The sequence below is a fragment of the Ochotona curzoniae genome, unplaced genomic scaffold (assembly GCF_017591425.1).
Source record: "Ochotona curzoniae isolate NIBS_2020 unplaced genomic scaffold, NIBS_Ocur_1.0 contig_43, whole genome shotgun sequence".
Classification (NCBI taxonomy): Eukaryota; Metazoa; Chordata; class Mammalia; order Lagomorpha; family Ochotonidae; genus Ochotona; species Ochotona curzoniae.
The window spans coordinates 25,069,424-25,087,367 of NW_024466218.1; the positions used below are offsets into that span (position 1 = coordinate 25,069,424).

At 39.9% G+C, this 17,944-nt stretch overlaps 1 protein-coding gene across 4 annotated transcripts in view; it reads right to left on the minus strand.

Annotated features, from left to right (window-relative positions):
- The window catches only part of TCF4 (transcription factor 4), a 353,857-nt gene that overhangs the window by 208,489 nt on the left and 127,424 nt on the right, over positions 1–17,944 (minus strand). For all 4 annotated transcript variants that reach the window (XM_040985021.1, XM_040985019.1, XM_040985020.1 and 1 more), the window contains 2 exons: positions 14,715–14,776; positions 11,903–11,999 (listed from right to left, as the gene is read on the minus strand). In XM_040985021.1, coding sequence (XP_040840955.1) covers positions 11,903–11,999; positions 14,715–14,776 — 159 coding nt within the window. The remainder of the gene's footprint in view (positions 1–11,902; positions 12,000–14,714; positions 14,777–17,944) is intronic.

A 17,944-nucleotide genomic window follows, 5' to 3' on the forward strand; every position in this document is an offset into this window, starting at 1 on the left:
AGCTCTTACTGACATAACATCTGTAATATCCCACATTGTAGGTTTCATTCCCATTAATTTTTACCTACACAAAAGCTTTAAATGCTTTACTTTAAAACAACATAAGCAGCTGTATTTTATACCAGTTTAAAGTGAGGCTTCATTATAATTCTTCCTATAAGAAAACCTGCATCAAGGAAGTTCAGAATGATTAATAAGCAATAATCAAGAAGATGAAAAATGTTGGGGCTGAAACTCCTACGGCTTAGAAATTAAATTAATTTAATCTCAATCTCTGCTCCATACATTTTGTAACTAATGGTTTTTAGGCCTGTTATCCTGCAAAAGGAAATCAACTGTGACCCACTGAATGCCTCTTTCTAATCAAAAATTACATATGGTACCTGTGGGCATAAACCCCAGGTACAGTAGGCACTGAGAGAACATTCTGTACCAAGAGCCTCTGGGGAAGAAAGACAAAAAGTGAAGGGCTGACACCACGATGCAGGCGAAACCTCCACCTGTGACATTGTCATCTCATTTACGGGCACTAGTTCTAACCCCAGGTACTCCACTTCCGAACCAGCTCCCTGCTACTGCCCTGGGAAAGCAACAGAGTCCTTGGACCCTGCCACCAAAATGGTAGACCTAGAAGAAGTTTCTGGTTCCTGGCTTCAGATCAGTCCAGTTCTTACAGTTGTGACCACTGCAATAATGAACCAACAAATGGATGGAAGACTCTCCCTCCCTCTCTTTAACATTGCCTTTCAAAAAAAAAAAAAAAGAAAGGAAGGAAGGAAGGAAGGAAGGAAGGAAGGAAGGAAGGAAGGAAGGAAGGAAGGAAGGAAGGAAGGAAGGAAGAAAGAAAGAAAGAAAGAAAGAAAGAAAGAAAGAAAGAAAGAAAGAAAGAAAGAAAGAAAGAAAGAAAGAAACAGCAGGACTGTCTTCAGAACATTCCCCATAACATGGAAAGTATGTGGAAAAGTATCTCCTTGATGGTTAGCATTACACATAGCAGTGACTTCATTATGCAGACGACTGGTAATACAGGCCAAAGAAATCTCCATGTAACAGTAGGTCCCCAGACTCACCACTCAGATATCACGCAGAGGGTATCTTAGTTATGTGTAACAAGGAAACTTGAGAACATTTAAAATGGAAAGAAAAATGGCTGGAGGCAAAGGATTCAGAAAAGGGCACATCTGAATTCAACAAAGCTGTCCCCAAAAAGGTACTTATTTTATAGGATTACTGTTTTTGTGGACAGGCTAAAAAAGAAATCTTTCCATTTTGGTCTTGATGTTTACAGAACGGAACATTCTATACTACCTCCACCTGCTCTTGCCTTCTGTTCCACGCTCATTAGAAGGCCGAGGTATTTTAAAACTGCTATCACTCAAGCCCAGCCTCTAGACTTTTCAACTCATTACACAGAAAAAAAAAAAAAAGACACCCAATGTGTAGCCTTGCGATGTCATAGCAGTTACAGAGCAAAGAACGGTGATTACTGGCCACAAGACACTGCACCTCCTACAGGGATCCAGGGAGAGTAGGCAAGGCTTGCATTATGGTCCTCACTAAGGAAACATGGAAGTTGCTGGTCAAATGAAATTTGCCCAAGATCCTATTATCAAGGACTAGAAAAGACAAGACTAGTGTTGAAGTGTTCGCTGGAGTTCACTTTATCATGACACCTCTTAACAGAGACAATGGTTAAAACAGTGTTTTGGGGACCTGGCATGGTGGCCTAGCAGCTAAAACCCCTGCCCTGAACGCGCCCAGGATCCCATATGGGTGCCAGTTCTAATCCAAGTGGCCCCGCTTCCCATCCAGCTCCCTGCTTGTGGCCTGGAAAGCAGTCGAGGATGGCCCAAAACTTTGGGACCCTGCACCCGTGTGGAAGACCCAGAGGAGCTCCTGGCTCCTAGCCTCAGATTGGGGCAGCGGCTGTTGCAGTCACTTTGGGAGTGAATCATCAGATGAAGATCTTTCTGTCTCTCCTTCTCTCTGTATATCTGACTTTCCAATAAAAATAAAATAAATATTTTTACAAATAAATAAATAAAGTGTGTTTTGTTTCTTTGGTCCAAAAGAATGACAAAATGTCAACAAAGAAAACACTTTTATTTTGATTTAGGACAAATATAATTACATATGTGAACATGTAACCATTTTAGATACCAGGGTCATAGATCCCTTAAACTAAGAGGCTGCTATTCTTTTGGAGTCAAGGGGCAATGAATGTGTGAGAGGTTGTAAACTATCTAGTCCCCTGTTCATGATCCAGTTAAGAAGAAGGATGCTGGTTAATTATTTCACTAGGTGGACCTGGTGCAGAAGCCTAGTGGCTAGACCCTCTCCTTGCATGCACCAGGATCCCATATGGACACCAGTTCATGTCCCAGCAGCTCCACTTCCCATCCAGCTCCCTGCGTGTGGCCTAGGAAAGCAGTCATGGATGGCCCAAAGACTTGGAACCCTGTACCCACATGGGAGGCCCAGAAGAAGCTCCTGGCTCCTGGCTCCAGGCTTTTGGATCAGCTCAGTCTATGTTTGGAGTGAACCAGAAGGCAGAAGATCTTTCTGCCTCTCCTTCTATCTGTAATCTGCCTTGCCAATAAAAATAAATACATTTTTAAAGAGTCATATTCCCATAAAATAATAATTTCACCAGCATATCTTGAGTGATTTATGAAAAATTTAAAGAATTACTCTTTCCAATGAGAAACATGAAGACAACTTTTACTATTGAAAGGAACAGTGCTATCTCCCCTCCACTTGTTATTAAGCACATATGATCCTTTCCCCTATCCTGTGTTCTCAATCATCCGATTTATACCATGATAAGTCAATGGAAAAACTTCTAGTCAAATGAGATCCAGCTCCCAGAATTCTATCAAACCTTGCGCAAATGGGCAAAAATTAAATGCCTTTGGGCTACACCTATCCTCCCACATTAAAATCATGAATGCCAAAAGGAAAACGATGGCTTCATCCACCTTTTCCTCGACCCTTGCCCAGGCAGTGGGCATTCTGGTCTGAGTAACACAGCAGGCTTTCGGCAGCGTCCAGGGAAAAGAGGATCTCTTCCTCCTGAACGTGGCATGGCAGATAACCTGCTACCCGCCATTCAAGTCCCAGCTGCTCCACTCTTCCTCCCAGCCTCTTGCTAATCTTCTAGGAAAGTAGTGGAAGATGGTGCAGGTTCTGGGCCCCTGCACCATGTAAGACACCACAATGAGGCTCCTGGTTTCTTGTTTCAGACCCGCCCCGCTGCAGCTGTTGCAGCCATTTGGGGAGTTAACAAGCAGATGGAAGATCTGTGTCTGTCTGTCTGTTTCTCCCTCTCTTGGAAGGGGGTTGTGGGGGAGAGTGGCATGAGAGAGAGAGATGAGTAAGAAGTCAAGTCAGAGATGGCAAAGAAAGTTCTAGAGAAGAGAGAGATGAAGCGTCTTGATTTTGGTTCCTCTCATGCACAAAGGATTACAAGAAGGAAAGCAGAGGCCCTGAAGCCGAGACGTACACGGCACGCTGCACACTCGTTTTCCCACGTTCTACTTTTCCTCTTGTCAACACAGAAAAATCTCTGTTTCTGCACATCAAAAATATTCAGGGGAAAGTATATCCTCACTGAATGTTTACTCATTTATCTTGTCACCATTCCCTAAACAATAGAGTATAACAACTGTTTGCACAGCATTTAAAGTGTACCAGGTATTCAGTAATCTAGAGATGATTTAAAGAATGCATGGAGGATGTATATGTTATATACAAATATTATGCCATTTTCTTACAAGGATTTGAACATTTGCAGATTTTGGTATCTCCTTTGTCTTGGAACCAATTTCTCATGGATACTGAGGGATGACTGTACCTGTTTTTCTATTGTGTTTAACTGGCTGACCATAATTTAGAAGTGACACACATTTTCATATTTTGTCCATTATATGAAAACGTGAATCTTGTTCTTAATTTTCAAAACCATTACATAGAAAATTTCTCTTGTGAAACTAAACTGTGTGGAACAGGTATTTAGCCTAGTAGTAAAGTCACCTGCATCTCATATTGGAGTAGCTGGGTTCTGTTTCTGGCTGCAGATCCTGACTCTAGCTTCCTGCTGATGGAAACCCAGGGAGACAGCAGGTGCAGGCTAAAGTAGAAGAATCCTTGCCACCGACTCGGGATACCTCAGTGGGTTTCCCAGATACAGGCTTGAGTGGCCCAGCCCTGGCCACCGCCACTGAGCAGTGAATTAGCAAATTAAAAGGGTTCTCTTGCTGTCTCTTCTGTGTCTCTGCCTCTCAAATAAGTTAACTATGATTCAAATATTCCAAGTGCTCAATATAAATTCCTCTTTTCTGTGTCCACTGAATGAGCTGTGCATCCCCACTTCCAACCTATGCAGCTAGGATGTCCACACAGCTAGAGGAAGCCCTGAAAGGGGAGGTAGGGATTGCACAGTGAATTCGGCCTTCCCCTCCTTTCTACATCAAAACCAAACTAGACATCTGAAGCTGTGACAGCTAGCCTGAGACAACACAGGGAAGTTCAGAGAATCACAGAGCCACGAGTCCTCACATCACTGAAGGATAAAACAAATTCTAGCAGCAGCCTCTTATAACAGGAACAGAATTACTTTCATACCATTACTAGCCACATTTTCCAGTACTTCTAAGCAAATCCACTCTCACCGGACACACACCGTTTTCTACTTTTAGGTGAGCACTAGATGATCTATTTCATCCAATGGAGAGTAACTTCCCATATGAGAACTCTTCCTGGCTGTTTAAACGCTCTATCTCTTTCTTTTGGTCACAGTTTTCAAACATTATCGTATCCCCTTTTCTGCAGATATACTTTCTGTGCTTTTAGCTACAAATGGTCAACAGCTCAAAAATATTAAATGAAAAATTTCAGGACTATTCATCATTTGGAGTTCAGTGACGAAATTTTATACCATGACCCGCCCCCGAATCAGCCGCTCTGCTCCGTATATGGCACTAGTGCATCAGTCACCTCACGGTCCTGAATCACATCAGCTGTCACACTGTTGCAGTCCTGTGTTCAGTCCTCAGAGGACTCAAGGCTGAAGGCCTCACCTAGGGCCCTTGGGGCTGTGCTGTGAGAGGACACAGCACATGCAGCATTTTCCTCTACCATTTATAAAAACTGGCTTAGTAAGAAGCATTTGACTACGACAGTGAGTAGGCGGCCAAATGTGCAGGAAACAAAGCCAGTGAAAGAAGAACAGAAATGCTCACGGACTGACAAAAGGAAGTAAGTTCTCTTATCTGAATACTGGGCACATCAACTTTTTTCCACTGGCCTTGAAAAGTTCTCAATTACGTATTTCTTCTTATCAATAAGATGTTGTGCATGATGTGCATACTAAAATACAAAAGCTGGACATATTTTAATTTTAACTTGGCCTGCATCCCAGCAAAAGGAGAGTACTTAATATGACTGAGGATACGGCAGCAGATGAAAAGCTAGAATTTTGTTAGGACTGGTGCTGGATTAGGTGTTCTTGTCAGACTTCAACACAGGAAGTGTTCATTCAAGTTTTAACTCTTTCAAAATTTCATGGAGAATGAAATTAAAAGGTAAGCTTATTTTGGAGCTAAAAAATTTGAAGCAAGTCATACCTGACTCATAATATCACTTTTTCACGAATTTTTTTAAGATCGTACAGACACAAAGATCTTAAACATTCTTATGCCAAACAGACTGAATTTCATTGCCCATAAACTTTTCCAAGTCCCCTTATATAACTGATTACTTGATTCATACATACATTAAGCCATTTAATGGCATGTATCGAGATCCAGCGATGCTGGAGAGCATTGGTATACACGGAATCCTTTCTCTCCTGGTGATTCAAGTTATTTAATGTGTCCTCACTTGGTATGATCAAACTGATCCCTTAACAACAGATCTAGCATGACTTGAGGTTTTAAAAAAGATCCATGTAACTCAGGGTTTCAATTAATTACATTTTTACCAAAGTTACTTGAAGGTATTCATAAAATGGAGATGAAAAGATTAGAAAGAACAACTAAACGTTTCTGAAGAGAAAATACAGTAAGAGATTAAATGGGAGAGCTGAAAGATTGGTGGAGCATCAGAGGAGAGCTTTCTCTAAAGGGCTATTCCTTAATCAACTTTTTTTTTTTTTAAAGATTTATTTTTATTATTTTTTTTTTTTATTGGAAAGGCGGATATACAGAAAGGAGAGACAGAGAGGAAGATCTTCCGTCCGATGATTCACTCCCCAAGTGAGCGCAACGGGCCGATACTATGCCGGTCCGAAGCCAGGAGCCTCTTCCGGGTCTCCCACGCGGGTGCAGGTTCCCAAAGCTTTGGGCCGTCCTCGACTGCTTTCCCGGGCCACAGGCAGGGAGCTGGAAGGGAAGCGGGGCTGCCGGGATTAGAACCGGCGCCCATATGGGATCCCGGGCGTGCTAGGCGAGGACCTTTAACCACTTGCGCCACCGCGCCGGGCCCTAATCAACTTTTTAAAATGTGGAAGACGTGAGGCAGGCATGTGAGGCGGCAGTTCCAGTCACAGCTCTGATGGCAATTCCTCCTTGGGAACGCTGTGGGAGGTAACAGGTGGGAGCTTGGACACAGGGGTCCCTGCCACTCACAGTGGTAGTACCAGCTTCAGCCTCGCCCAGCCTGGCCCAGCCTCGGCTACTGCAGGCAAGTGGGAAGCAAAACCAGCACATCCAACAACCCGCTCCCTCTCTCTGCAGATGTCTACCTCCCTTTCTCTTTATCTTCTCATGTTAAAAATATGTTTTTTTTAAAAAAAATAAAACCTTTGAAAACAAACTGCCCTAAGCAGCCACAGGCAATTGCAGTAAGACAGTAAAAACTCAACTCTTCTGACTCCCAGCCTGGACTCGGCCGTCAGGATTCCTTGTGATGACACTCAAGACAGCCATACCTGCTGTTGCTTCAGGAAGACACTGTCAAAGTTTCACTCCCAAAGAAAGTAAAACCAAACATGGTCATTATTAGAGAATTCTTCTCTCAGAAATGCTGCCTACCACATGACTGGCTCAAAGGTACTATCAGGAGAACCCGAATTTAATAAAAACGACAAAAAAAAGAGCCCTGAAAGTACACAGACATCCTCCCCGAGGACCTGCACACTACATATCTGTCACGAACTTCAGGACATTGCCAGTAGGAACCACCATGTGCACAGCTGATAGATGCAGTCACAATTCCATTCTCATAAAGTTACCAAAATATTGCTGGACCTCTAAAACCTATGACCTTCAAATATTTTGCTGTTTTCATACAGGTTTTGCTCTTTCAGCATTAAACTTCTTTGCTGGAAAAACCTTTTGACCAAGAGGTCAAGCAAAATTCGTGCTTTCCCAAACGATGTGGTTTAGCTTTTCCTTCGTACATGAGGATTTCCAAAAATGGTTTTCCAAATGAGAGCCGTTTCACTGGGCATTTTCAATTTTACAATGAGAAGAAAACGAGCTGCATTAGCATCTACTCACATTTGCCGTTTTACAAGAAGTCCAGGGCACTCACTTCTGCCACTGGGATTTGAAAAGACTCACAACACTTCACCTTTATGCTGGGCTAAACTCAGGGTAGCCATAAACACTCTGAAGTAATGCAAACCTAAATATTCCTGCTAGGCAAACGGAGCAGTGGAAAGGAATTGTAATGAGCTAGCAGCTGTCACAATATGACCACTGTAACCAAATCAAAATATCAAGCGCTAACCCAGATGAGATTCAAAGGTCATCCTATAAGCCAGCAGCTTGCTTCAGTTCTGCCTGAAACTTCAATCTAATCCTGCAGTGAAATATTCCACTGAGCTAGTTGAAAAGCCAGTTACTCTATGGTGGTGAATTATTTAGGAGGACTAGAACCAAATACCACAGAAAGGAAACTACAGCACTCACACTGGGACCTGTAAAAACTAAGCAGCTGATGTTGAACTAAGCTGTACCCAACTGTACAAAAGGATCACTTTTCATATCCTTCAGTCACCACCCCATGTATATAATCTACTGGGCTATGTGCTCACTTATCCTCAAACAATCTGGGCTTCAATTAAGACTCTGGAACAATAGAAGGAAAATGCATGCTTAGATTCTTCCTTGGATCAAAGAGTTTCAGATAGAAGATATATTGTCTGCCATTGTAAAAATATTTGGACAATTAGCTATAAAAGTTTAGTGCTTGGCAAAGGAAAAAACTGAAGTCTAAAAAAAAAAAAACCCCACCACACTCTGCATACATTTCTTGCCAGGATTTTCTAACTATTCTATGGCGTATAAATAATCCTCTTAAAGACACAGGAATCAGCTCTGGGCCCCTTCGTCCTATAAGCATACTCTGAGAGCTCATCAGCTGACCACCTGTGAAGGTCTAATCAAACTGTTTAAAAAACAGAAACAAACAAGTTTCCAATTAATCAAGTGTACATTATTATCATTAGTACTCATGGGTAGTCACAAAGAAAAATTTGTATTCTACAACTGCAAAATAATGCATGGGACTTGAACTTAGGCAAAATGCAAACTGGTGTGTATCTACCAACGAAAGCGATGAGTAGGAGCTTACAAGGGCTCAGAGAAGGTTAACTGGTCAGGGCAGGCAGTCAGCACTGAAAACGCTCAACTACTCTAGAACTCATGCCAATGCAAGAACAAAAAGCTCTTTTTATTTAGGAATTTGCTTTAACGTAATTATACTTATTTTTTCTCTCAAGGAAACACAAGCTTATTTCCAAAAAAAAAAAAATTTAGCAGATACTCTACTATTATACATAATACCACATTTTGCATAAATTTGAGATGGAAACAATTAAGTTGAGCTTACTAATATGTTCAAAACTATTATTTAAAAAACAATAACATTTAGGCAGAACCATTCACATGACATCAGAAAGTTCAAAATCATGTGTTTCTTACTATAAATTAATTTGTAGGCAAAAATATTAAGCAAATGTTATCAATGCATGCATCATTTTCCCTGGATGATAAAGAACAAAACAAATAATTCACTTAAAAAGGAGAAAATGCTGCAGAATTTGTTTTCTTTCCTTACAATAACATAAAATCTTACTAAGAGACTAGTTTACAAAATTAAAAAAAAATCAGGTCACCTGCAGTTAATAACTCTTTCCTGTAAAATTAGTGTCACTTATTTTTGTAGCAGACGCCTAATTCAGTCACAGGCTTGATTGATTTGACAATGGAGAATCTGCTCCAATAAAGTGGCTGATTTATTTCTGATACTCTAGCTTTTACCCGAATGTGACATCATGGCAGAATTAAAGTCTTTGAACTGTAAAGAAACCCTTTGTAGTTTAAATCAAAGCCAATTAAAGAGTCTAAGGGTAGTTTTCTAAAACTTACAGTGAAGTTAATGCCCTCCTTTGGTAGACAGGAAAACCCACAAAGGTCATAACACAAAGTATGGATTTGGACACAAAGAACAGTCGGGAATACAGCCTGTATCTAGGGAGTTCCAACCGCTGACTACACTCAACACATCTTACTTTGTTTTCCATATCTTTAAATTGGTTGCTCTTAACTTCTTCAAAAAAACTTTTCTTCATGAAGGTGCACAGTAACACAAAGCTTGATTCATCATAGAAGTAGTTTCCTTTTAAATAATCAACAGTTTGGACGACAACAACAACAACACCAACAAATTTCCCCAGGAATCTAGCCCAGAGATATCCAGGCAAACCAAGCAGGCATTGGAGACACGAGAAATCCTAACAGTGGCAAGACTTTTCAACCCAAAGTCAGTGCTCTAAAAATATTTTTAAATGTTTCTTTAAACAAAAAAATGTAAAGTATTTCTGCCTGTTTCAATGTTTCTTTCTGCCTTTTCCCTTTCTTCTTTTCTTTCTTTCTTTTTTTTTGCACATAGCACAGTGCCCTCTCACTCTGAGGGCGACTTCCATGACCCGAGTCTGACACTGCACCGTTAATGTCAGATAAACCATTTAGCCCAGGCACAATTCTTTTCTGTGCAAAAATCTGCTTGAGGTGGAAAATGTAGCAGTTTGTAAACAATAAAGAGCCATGTTTCAGACCAGACAGCTTATCTAACAGAGAAGTCCTTTCATTAGGAACAGTGGGTGGGAGCCTCGTGGACATAGTAGCATTTCCTTTCACAATGCAGGAGACTGCTTGGCCTCCATATTTAAGAGTTTAATGGGAAGGAGGGCAGACAGGATAAAAGAGCAAGGCTGACATGGATTTTCAGCTTAAACAACAACGAAGTGAAAAGAATCAGCTTTTTTGGCTTTAGACTGTCAGCCCCCTTATATTTTCAATAGCATTTCGCCTAAAAAAGTAATTTGGTTTATAAAAACAGTTGCCAATGAAGAGTCATGAAAAAGGCCAGTCATTTAACATGTGTGTGTATTGTGTGGCTTCTTCTACGGATTAATTTATCAAGAGTAAACTTTTCTGCATAACATCACATAAACTTCTAAATGTGAGTACTTTTTAATTCTTATTTACCTATTTTAGGTCACCAGTCAGTAGTTCTTTAGACATTACCTTCCCAGACTATCATTTTCACACTAATCTTTTATGCTATTTAATGAAATTGGCTGAAGCTAAACAGAGAAGCAAAGGTATTAGAATCAAAATGATTGAAGAGAAAGAAGCTTTCCATTAATATCTCACTTGACAACCTGGTAATCTCCACACATTCTAAAGCAGTGACCTGACACACCTCCCGATCAACAATCATTAAATGGTAATTCTTTTCTGTGTGCAAAGTTAAAACACTAACGTAAAAATTACCGTTTGCAGTAAAAAATACACAAAAGAACAATATGAAAAATAAAATCAAGGTTCTTGTTGTTCTCACAAACATAGGATAGTATCAAAAATAACTACTGGAATGAGTATCTCCACTGACTATTATCTCTTAAATATCTGAAATTGCTTTACATCCATTTGATGATGATTTGTGGTGTAAAAAACCCTGATATTCAGACTATCTATACCTTAAATAACCAGTATCATTTTCAAAGTTTAAAAATGAGAACATTCTTTAGGAACATTTGCAATTATATTTTCAGAGTAATGTAATTATTTCACAGAGTTTTCCTTGGAGTTTGGGCCAGCAACTTCTGTCAAACAGTTTCATGTCATTTATTGACAAATTTGCACTAGAGTTTGGCCAGGTTAGAGAGTTAACAATGTTTTCCCACCAAAACGAAAGCAACCAGCCACTAGGAACTTACAAGCCGTCATGAACTGTCCTTTCATCACTCAGGTTACTGCTGTTGCACAAGCATCCCCATAGAGCAGTCAAAAGCCGAAAAAATAAGCCAAGAATGCCAGGCAGAGGGGCACGATGGAAATGCACTGCCTCAAACCACACAGAGCTTGCTTTCAGTGACATGAGATTAGACTGCCTACACCATTAACAATAAAGGTCACACTTGATAAATACAACCAGATTTTGCAGTTCCACTGGAATGCACTATACCCTGAGTCAAGCAGACTAGGGCCATTAACACTATTTATCTCTATTATTCCATTAATAAAATCCCACAGCTACCATGAGTAAATGTCAACCAGGAGGCCCAGTGAAATTTTAAATATTTTAAATATTCACCACTTTGTTCTTTATCAACCGTAACTTAAGTGACTATTTCTAATGAAACACTGAAATTGGGATAAGTATTTTATGTCTAAGAAAGACAAACTGAAGCAGTATCACTGATATTTAATCCCACATGGCTGAAATGCTTAGTCCTTGCAAATCATACATTATTAATGTTTTTCTGCCATGTAAGATTACTAAAGTGAACTGACTCCTAAAAACAGAACCTCTGTTCGGGTCATACTATTCCCTTCTATAATAAAACATACTATTCAAAACATGAATGTAAACTTAAAGCCAAACTTACTTTGTATCCTGGAATTGACAAAAGGTGGAGACAGATTGTCATGTGATCCAAGGTCCCTGCTGGTCATGTGGTCATAGGGAGTCCCATCTCCATAGTTCTGTGAGTAAAACAACAGTGTCAGTTTTAGCTTCACATTCCCACGACCTCCTGCCTGGAACCACACTTGAAGCAGCATGTCCCTTTACAGATGCGTTAGCAAAAACAGCGTTCAAGTCTACAAAGTTCACACCTGCCTCAGAACATCCAGGAAACCATGGGATTTAACAATGGCATCAGTGGCATGCAGTGGGTGAGATGATCAAAGAAAATAATTTGTGGAAAACACCAGACACATGTAAAATGTATTGCAAATGGGAAACGTTATTATTTGATAAGTTCACATTAACACAACATTGTACAAGAGAAAATTACCTGTAGCCTATAATAAATTGCTTTTGGAAGACCAAGCTAGAGCCATTTAAACAAAAACATTTGGTTTTATAATATAGACATTTTGATCTATATTACAATAAAAGTGACCACAATATAACTAAGAGATAAAAAGGTTAAGAATGTGAATGAAAACCAAAACTTTAGCATACATTAACATTTTTAGATTGGATTCCAAAAAGTGTTTTAAAGCAAAGTATGCAACCAAAAATTGTTTTAAAGTATTATTCCAATGATTTCCTTTTTAATGGTAAGTTAAAGTTGAAATATTGTTTTTAAATGTTTCATTCTTAATTTTAATGGGGCAATTTGATGGCACATAATAAAGAGTTAAAAACTATGTTTCAGAAAGTTCAAATTGCAGTCTCCTGAAGTGCATAAAGTGACCAAAGCAGGGGAGAGGGGGTTATTCAGCTGGCTGAACTGCCCGTGAAGTTCAACTCAAACTGACTTTGAGGTCTCAGCACGTTAGCCAAAGGGCAGAATCTGCCTAGACAAAAAAAGAGGGATGCTATAGGAACAGTGAAGGGCACAGCACCAGAGAAAGGCTGGAACCTCACTGACAAACAACCCTATTCTCAATCATCTTTCTTCACGTAAAAAATTAACTGGAATGATACTATAATAATGCCAATTATCTCCATACATAAAAATATGTCACATTTTTAATACTCATCATGGGCTTCAAACTCAGGAATTCTGAACCAGAAATTGCACAGAACTAATTATTATTAAGTGTCCTCACCCTAGATAGTATACAAACCACTTAATACACATGATCTATTTTAATCCTCAGCACAGGGCTGCAAGGGAGAAGACAACATCAGCACTTTAGGGTAAGAGAAGCACCAGTGAAGGTTGCTGGTTACAGTGTGCCACTAATAATCAGCCTCATGACAAGTCCCTGTATTTAGAAAATACAAGTTATAATATGTGTCGATTCAAACTTATTCACCACCTTAGTCCTTGAAAAAATGTCAGAAAAATCGATGCAAGCCAAATTTAGAAGTAAAACAGGATGATTTCTACATGGACCATATTCATGTGGACACACAATTAAAAGCACTAAATTTAAGAAATTAATTTCTGTATTCAGTTTAACATACAATATGGTACTGAATAGCATACAATAAAATGGTGTGTAAGACTAAGAAATTAAATGAATGAAACAATACAGGGAAGTTGAGACATCTCCACGTGCTGTCAAAACGAGTGGATTTATCTCTGCAAGTGCAGACTGTAACGTGAGGAGGAGGAACAATTTCCTCAACCCATCCATATCATGCATTAGAATGTCAAACTTAACAGCTGCTGGAAGAGCTGAACAAAGTTTCTAGCTGCTTAGAGATTCATTTGTACCCAGTAGGCTACAATGAAGATCACAATGCCAGACACAGGTGGAAATGTTTGACTACGGCTCCATTTTTAACAGTTTGATTACCTTCTCTGCCTGGTTGACAGTATAGAGACCTTCTTCCACTCTTTCCATCAACATCTACAGGAAATGTTACCCTTCCTAAAGCACGTTTCATCTTGATCTTGACAAGGCGTTGCAGACACAGTACTGTAGTATACACACAATGCCTACTCTCAGCTTGGAACATTATACGTCAAAGTCCTCAAAATCCAAGGACATTCTACCCCAAATTGTGTATAAAATAGTTGAATTAGAAGAAATAAAGATCCTCTTAATTTTATAAAAGAAGGAAAATGAGGACCAAAGAAGTGAAATGACTTGTCCAAGATCATTAAAAAAAAGCACATAATACCTCACCCCAGTCAACAATTTTTGCATTTCATCCAGAGATATAATTAATGTAGAGAAAAACTTAAAAAACAAAGGCAGTAAAAATGGGACATCAAATAAACTGATGAATTCAACTGATGCCCAAAAGTGCCATGAGTAAAAAACATGTTCACAAAAAGTAAACCAACCATGATTTATCAGGCAGATGTTACTGATAGGATGGAACTTCATGTTACAGGACTGTTCAGCCATCTATTCACATCCATGTTATAGCTTCATTAGAATTTTTTAAGTTGTTCCACCTACAACAAATAACTTTCTATATCATACTGGATCAACAATTGGCAAAGGCAGGAGCAATAAGTTAATGAAGGACTTCTCTTCTGAGCCAAAGCGGAACTAAGTGTCAATTTCAGTAACAAAATGAAATAAGACCATGGAGAATGGCAAGATGGAAGAGGGCGCCAGGTGACTTCCAAAGACAAGCTATCCCCAAGAAACACTGTGTGTGTGTGTGTGTGTGTGTGTGTGTGTGTGTGTGTGTGTGTGTGTGTGTGTGTGTAACTCACCTTCAGTCTGTTCTTTCACCTGTGTGGCTGCTGTCTGAGTATGGGACCAGCAATTAGATATACTTACCCTGGACGGGCTTGGATGGCCTCCATTCCCCCAGGATCCTGAGCTACTTCTGTCTTCTACGTCTAAGGGACAAGAGAAAGTTCTTTAGACTTTCTGGCAATAACTCTTTCCTTTTGTATATGCACTTTTAAATTAATGTTTCAAATTAATCTCCTGTTGCCTTTAATTAAGAACCAGGCACAGGGCTACCATGATGATAGTGGCTTGTGACCCATCTACTTAAATTAACTCATTTAAATTCACAGCAGAAATGAACTGGACCCTCAGGAACCTGAGGTATGCACATAAAAATTACTTCCATCCTTCACAGCGTTTGATAGCCTCGGTTTTTGGAGACATGAAAACCCACTGAAAGTTTTATTAAAAATTTTTGGACCAAATAGATTGAAAAATACAGAACACAATCATAAAGTAAAAAGAAAATTAATTAAGGTAAATACACATCCGAACATTCTGGTATTATTGCCATATCAGCCTTGGACCCTTCTATTCTCTAGTCAAGGTTTATCCCACCAGACAACAGACACCTAACAGAAAATGCAAGACTAGAACAACAACAACGAATCAAAACAAAAACAGCAGCAGCCATCTGCTTTCACCAGCTTATCACAAGTATGGTGGATCTTTTCTTTTTAATGATGGTGAAGAGTCCTGCAAGGGTTACTGGAAAGTAAGAATTTAAACTACGTCCCAGCAAAGTGCAACTAATGACCAGCTTACAGAGTGTCCCATCAGTTCCTCACATGGCAAAAACTCAACGTGGAGAGCAGCTAACTTGCCATTTTATCCACTTAAAACACCAGTGTTTCAGCCAACAGTCTCTGTATTTTGGGGTGGGTGTGAGATTGCTGATTAAAGCCCTTTGTAACTATAAAAAGTTTCCCCATCCCATTACTCTGATCAAGGTTGATAACAGGCGGTCAGTACAAATGTCCTCAGACAGCACTGGAGCAGGAAGTATGAAACACTGGTTCAGGAGACAGAATCCCATTTACTGTGTTGTAGAACACTTTGGTAGTACTGTTTATTCTCCTAATACTCAACTGTCATTCCTTTTATTATGCTATTCTGTTACCAGCAGAAGTAATCATGGCATAATTGATTTATTTTTAGATACAGGGGTGTAGATAGTGTTTTAGAATCTCTGAAGAGAACAGCATAAACCAACTTAATTCCACTGAACCTGAATTCACTCTCTCTCACTCATAACAACATTTTGGTATCTTTTAGTTGGTGCTTCCAAAGATAACGCGATTGTAAACAGATGCCCCCATGTACAGTTGAAATCAGAGTGCTGTAAACTTTAGGACACGTCAACGAGAAGCTCTAGAGACTACAGCAAACCTGAGGAAAACATGTCGAATTCCAGACCTGCCATTTAACAACCCAACACACGTAGTCTGCTTTGTATGTAATAAATGCAAGTTCAGAAATACAGAGGTACTCATAACCTTCCAAGAGCCTCACATGAGTAAGTTTTGAAGTCTACATGCTTTTCTTAACTTTGAAACAAAAAACAAATATTTTCAACTAAAAACAAACAGAAACAAACAAACAGAAAGCTATATCAGCAACAAAATCACCTAACCACAGCAAATTTTCAAAAGTCTGGCACAGATTCTAAACATCTGGGTGAGAGAGTCATGGTGTCCCAACAAGTTAGGCCATCAATTTGGACATCTACAGCCAATATCCAAAAAAAAAATCGGGAAACCTGACTTCATCACTTCCCATCAGGCTTCCTGCTAACGTGCCTGGGAGGCACCAGATGATGGTTCATGTGTTTTCCTACACATGGACCGAGATGGAGTTCTAGACTCACTGATGCTCTTCAAACTCTGCCTCTACTTTTCAAGTCGAGGGAAATAAATAAGTAAACATTCAAAAAATAAGAATCTAGCTTATCTGCACTTCATCTCTTAATAAAGGCCTGGATTAATTTGAGAGTTTCTCCTTTTAGAAGGCCTTTGGTAAGGTGATTGAGTTGCCAATTGAGATAACACTACCCATATGAAAGTGTGTGATTCTGATACTGCTCTGTTCTGCTCCAGCTTCCTTCTAACGCACAGCCAGTAAAGCAGCAGGCAATACCTCAAGTACTTCCGTTTCTGCCCCCCACAAGGGAGACCCCAAATGGTTCAAGCTCCCAGATTCTGCCAGGCCCAGCCTTTGCTCTTGTAGACATTTGGGGAGGAAATCAGGAGATACTGATTTTATCATTTTAATTTCAAAAGATCTTAAACGTAAGAAGTAGGCAGAGACCTGGAGGTAAGGCAATCATTCCACTAGGCCAGCGGGTCTCCCCTTGTCATTTGGCAATGTCTGGAGAGTAAATAATTTTCCTGTTACAGCTGGGCAGTGGGACAGGGAATACTGCTGGCATCCAGTAGAGAGAAGCTGAGGACACGGTAAAGCAGCCTACAAATGTACAGAACTGCCCCCACATCGAAAAATGTTCCAGCACCAAAGGTCAATTTTGCTGATGTCGAGAAAAAAAGTCCTATGCTAGAGCAAACAAAAACGGATCTGCAGAAAAGATGTCCAAAAATCTGATTTCTAATTTAGTGAGAATTCTCCCCAAATACAGAGTCATGTATTTTTAACCCAGACCTCAGCTGGAATGTTCCAAGAGATCACAGCCATCCTCCATCCACTGAAGAGAGGAAAAACGATGGTCAACCAAGCAGCCTGCTAATTAGCAAGCAGATAAAACACACCAAAACTTGAGTATTCCCAACTGGGCAATTTAAAAAGCGAACAATCCACTAATTAAAAATGTTGGGAATCCGAGCTTTTTCAAAACAGGTTAAATAGTGGCTGGGTTCCTTCACAAACAGATTCTCAACCAATCAGATCCGACTGCTCTTTTCCTATCCAGTCTCCTTCTCATTTCCTCACTTCACACTGCTGCGCTTCTTGGTGCTTCTTTCTGCTTCCTCCCTTTATATGGCTGTCTTTTGAAGAGGCTTTCCTCTACCCTGGCCTCCTGCTAGATCCAGAGGAGGAGGACAAATCCGTAGCTCTCCAAACCCAATAAATACAACAAACTCTAATTCCTTCATCTTTGGGGGAAAAAAATCTGTTATCACCACTGCTCATGTATCCTTGGCAAGAAGACATGAAGCTACAGCATGGAGTCCCTTCTTCCCTGCCTGAGCCTCAACAGACCCACCAGTTAGTTAGCATTTCTTCAGTAACTGTTCCAGACCTCTCAGAAAAGGCAACCACCT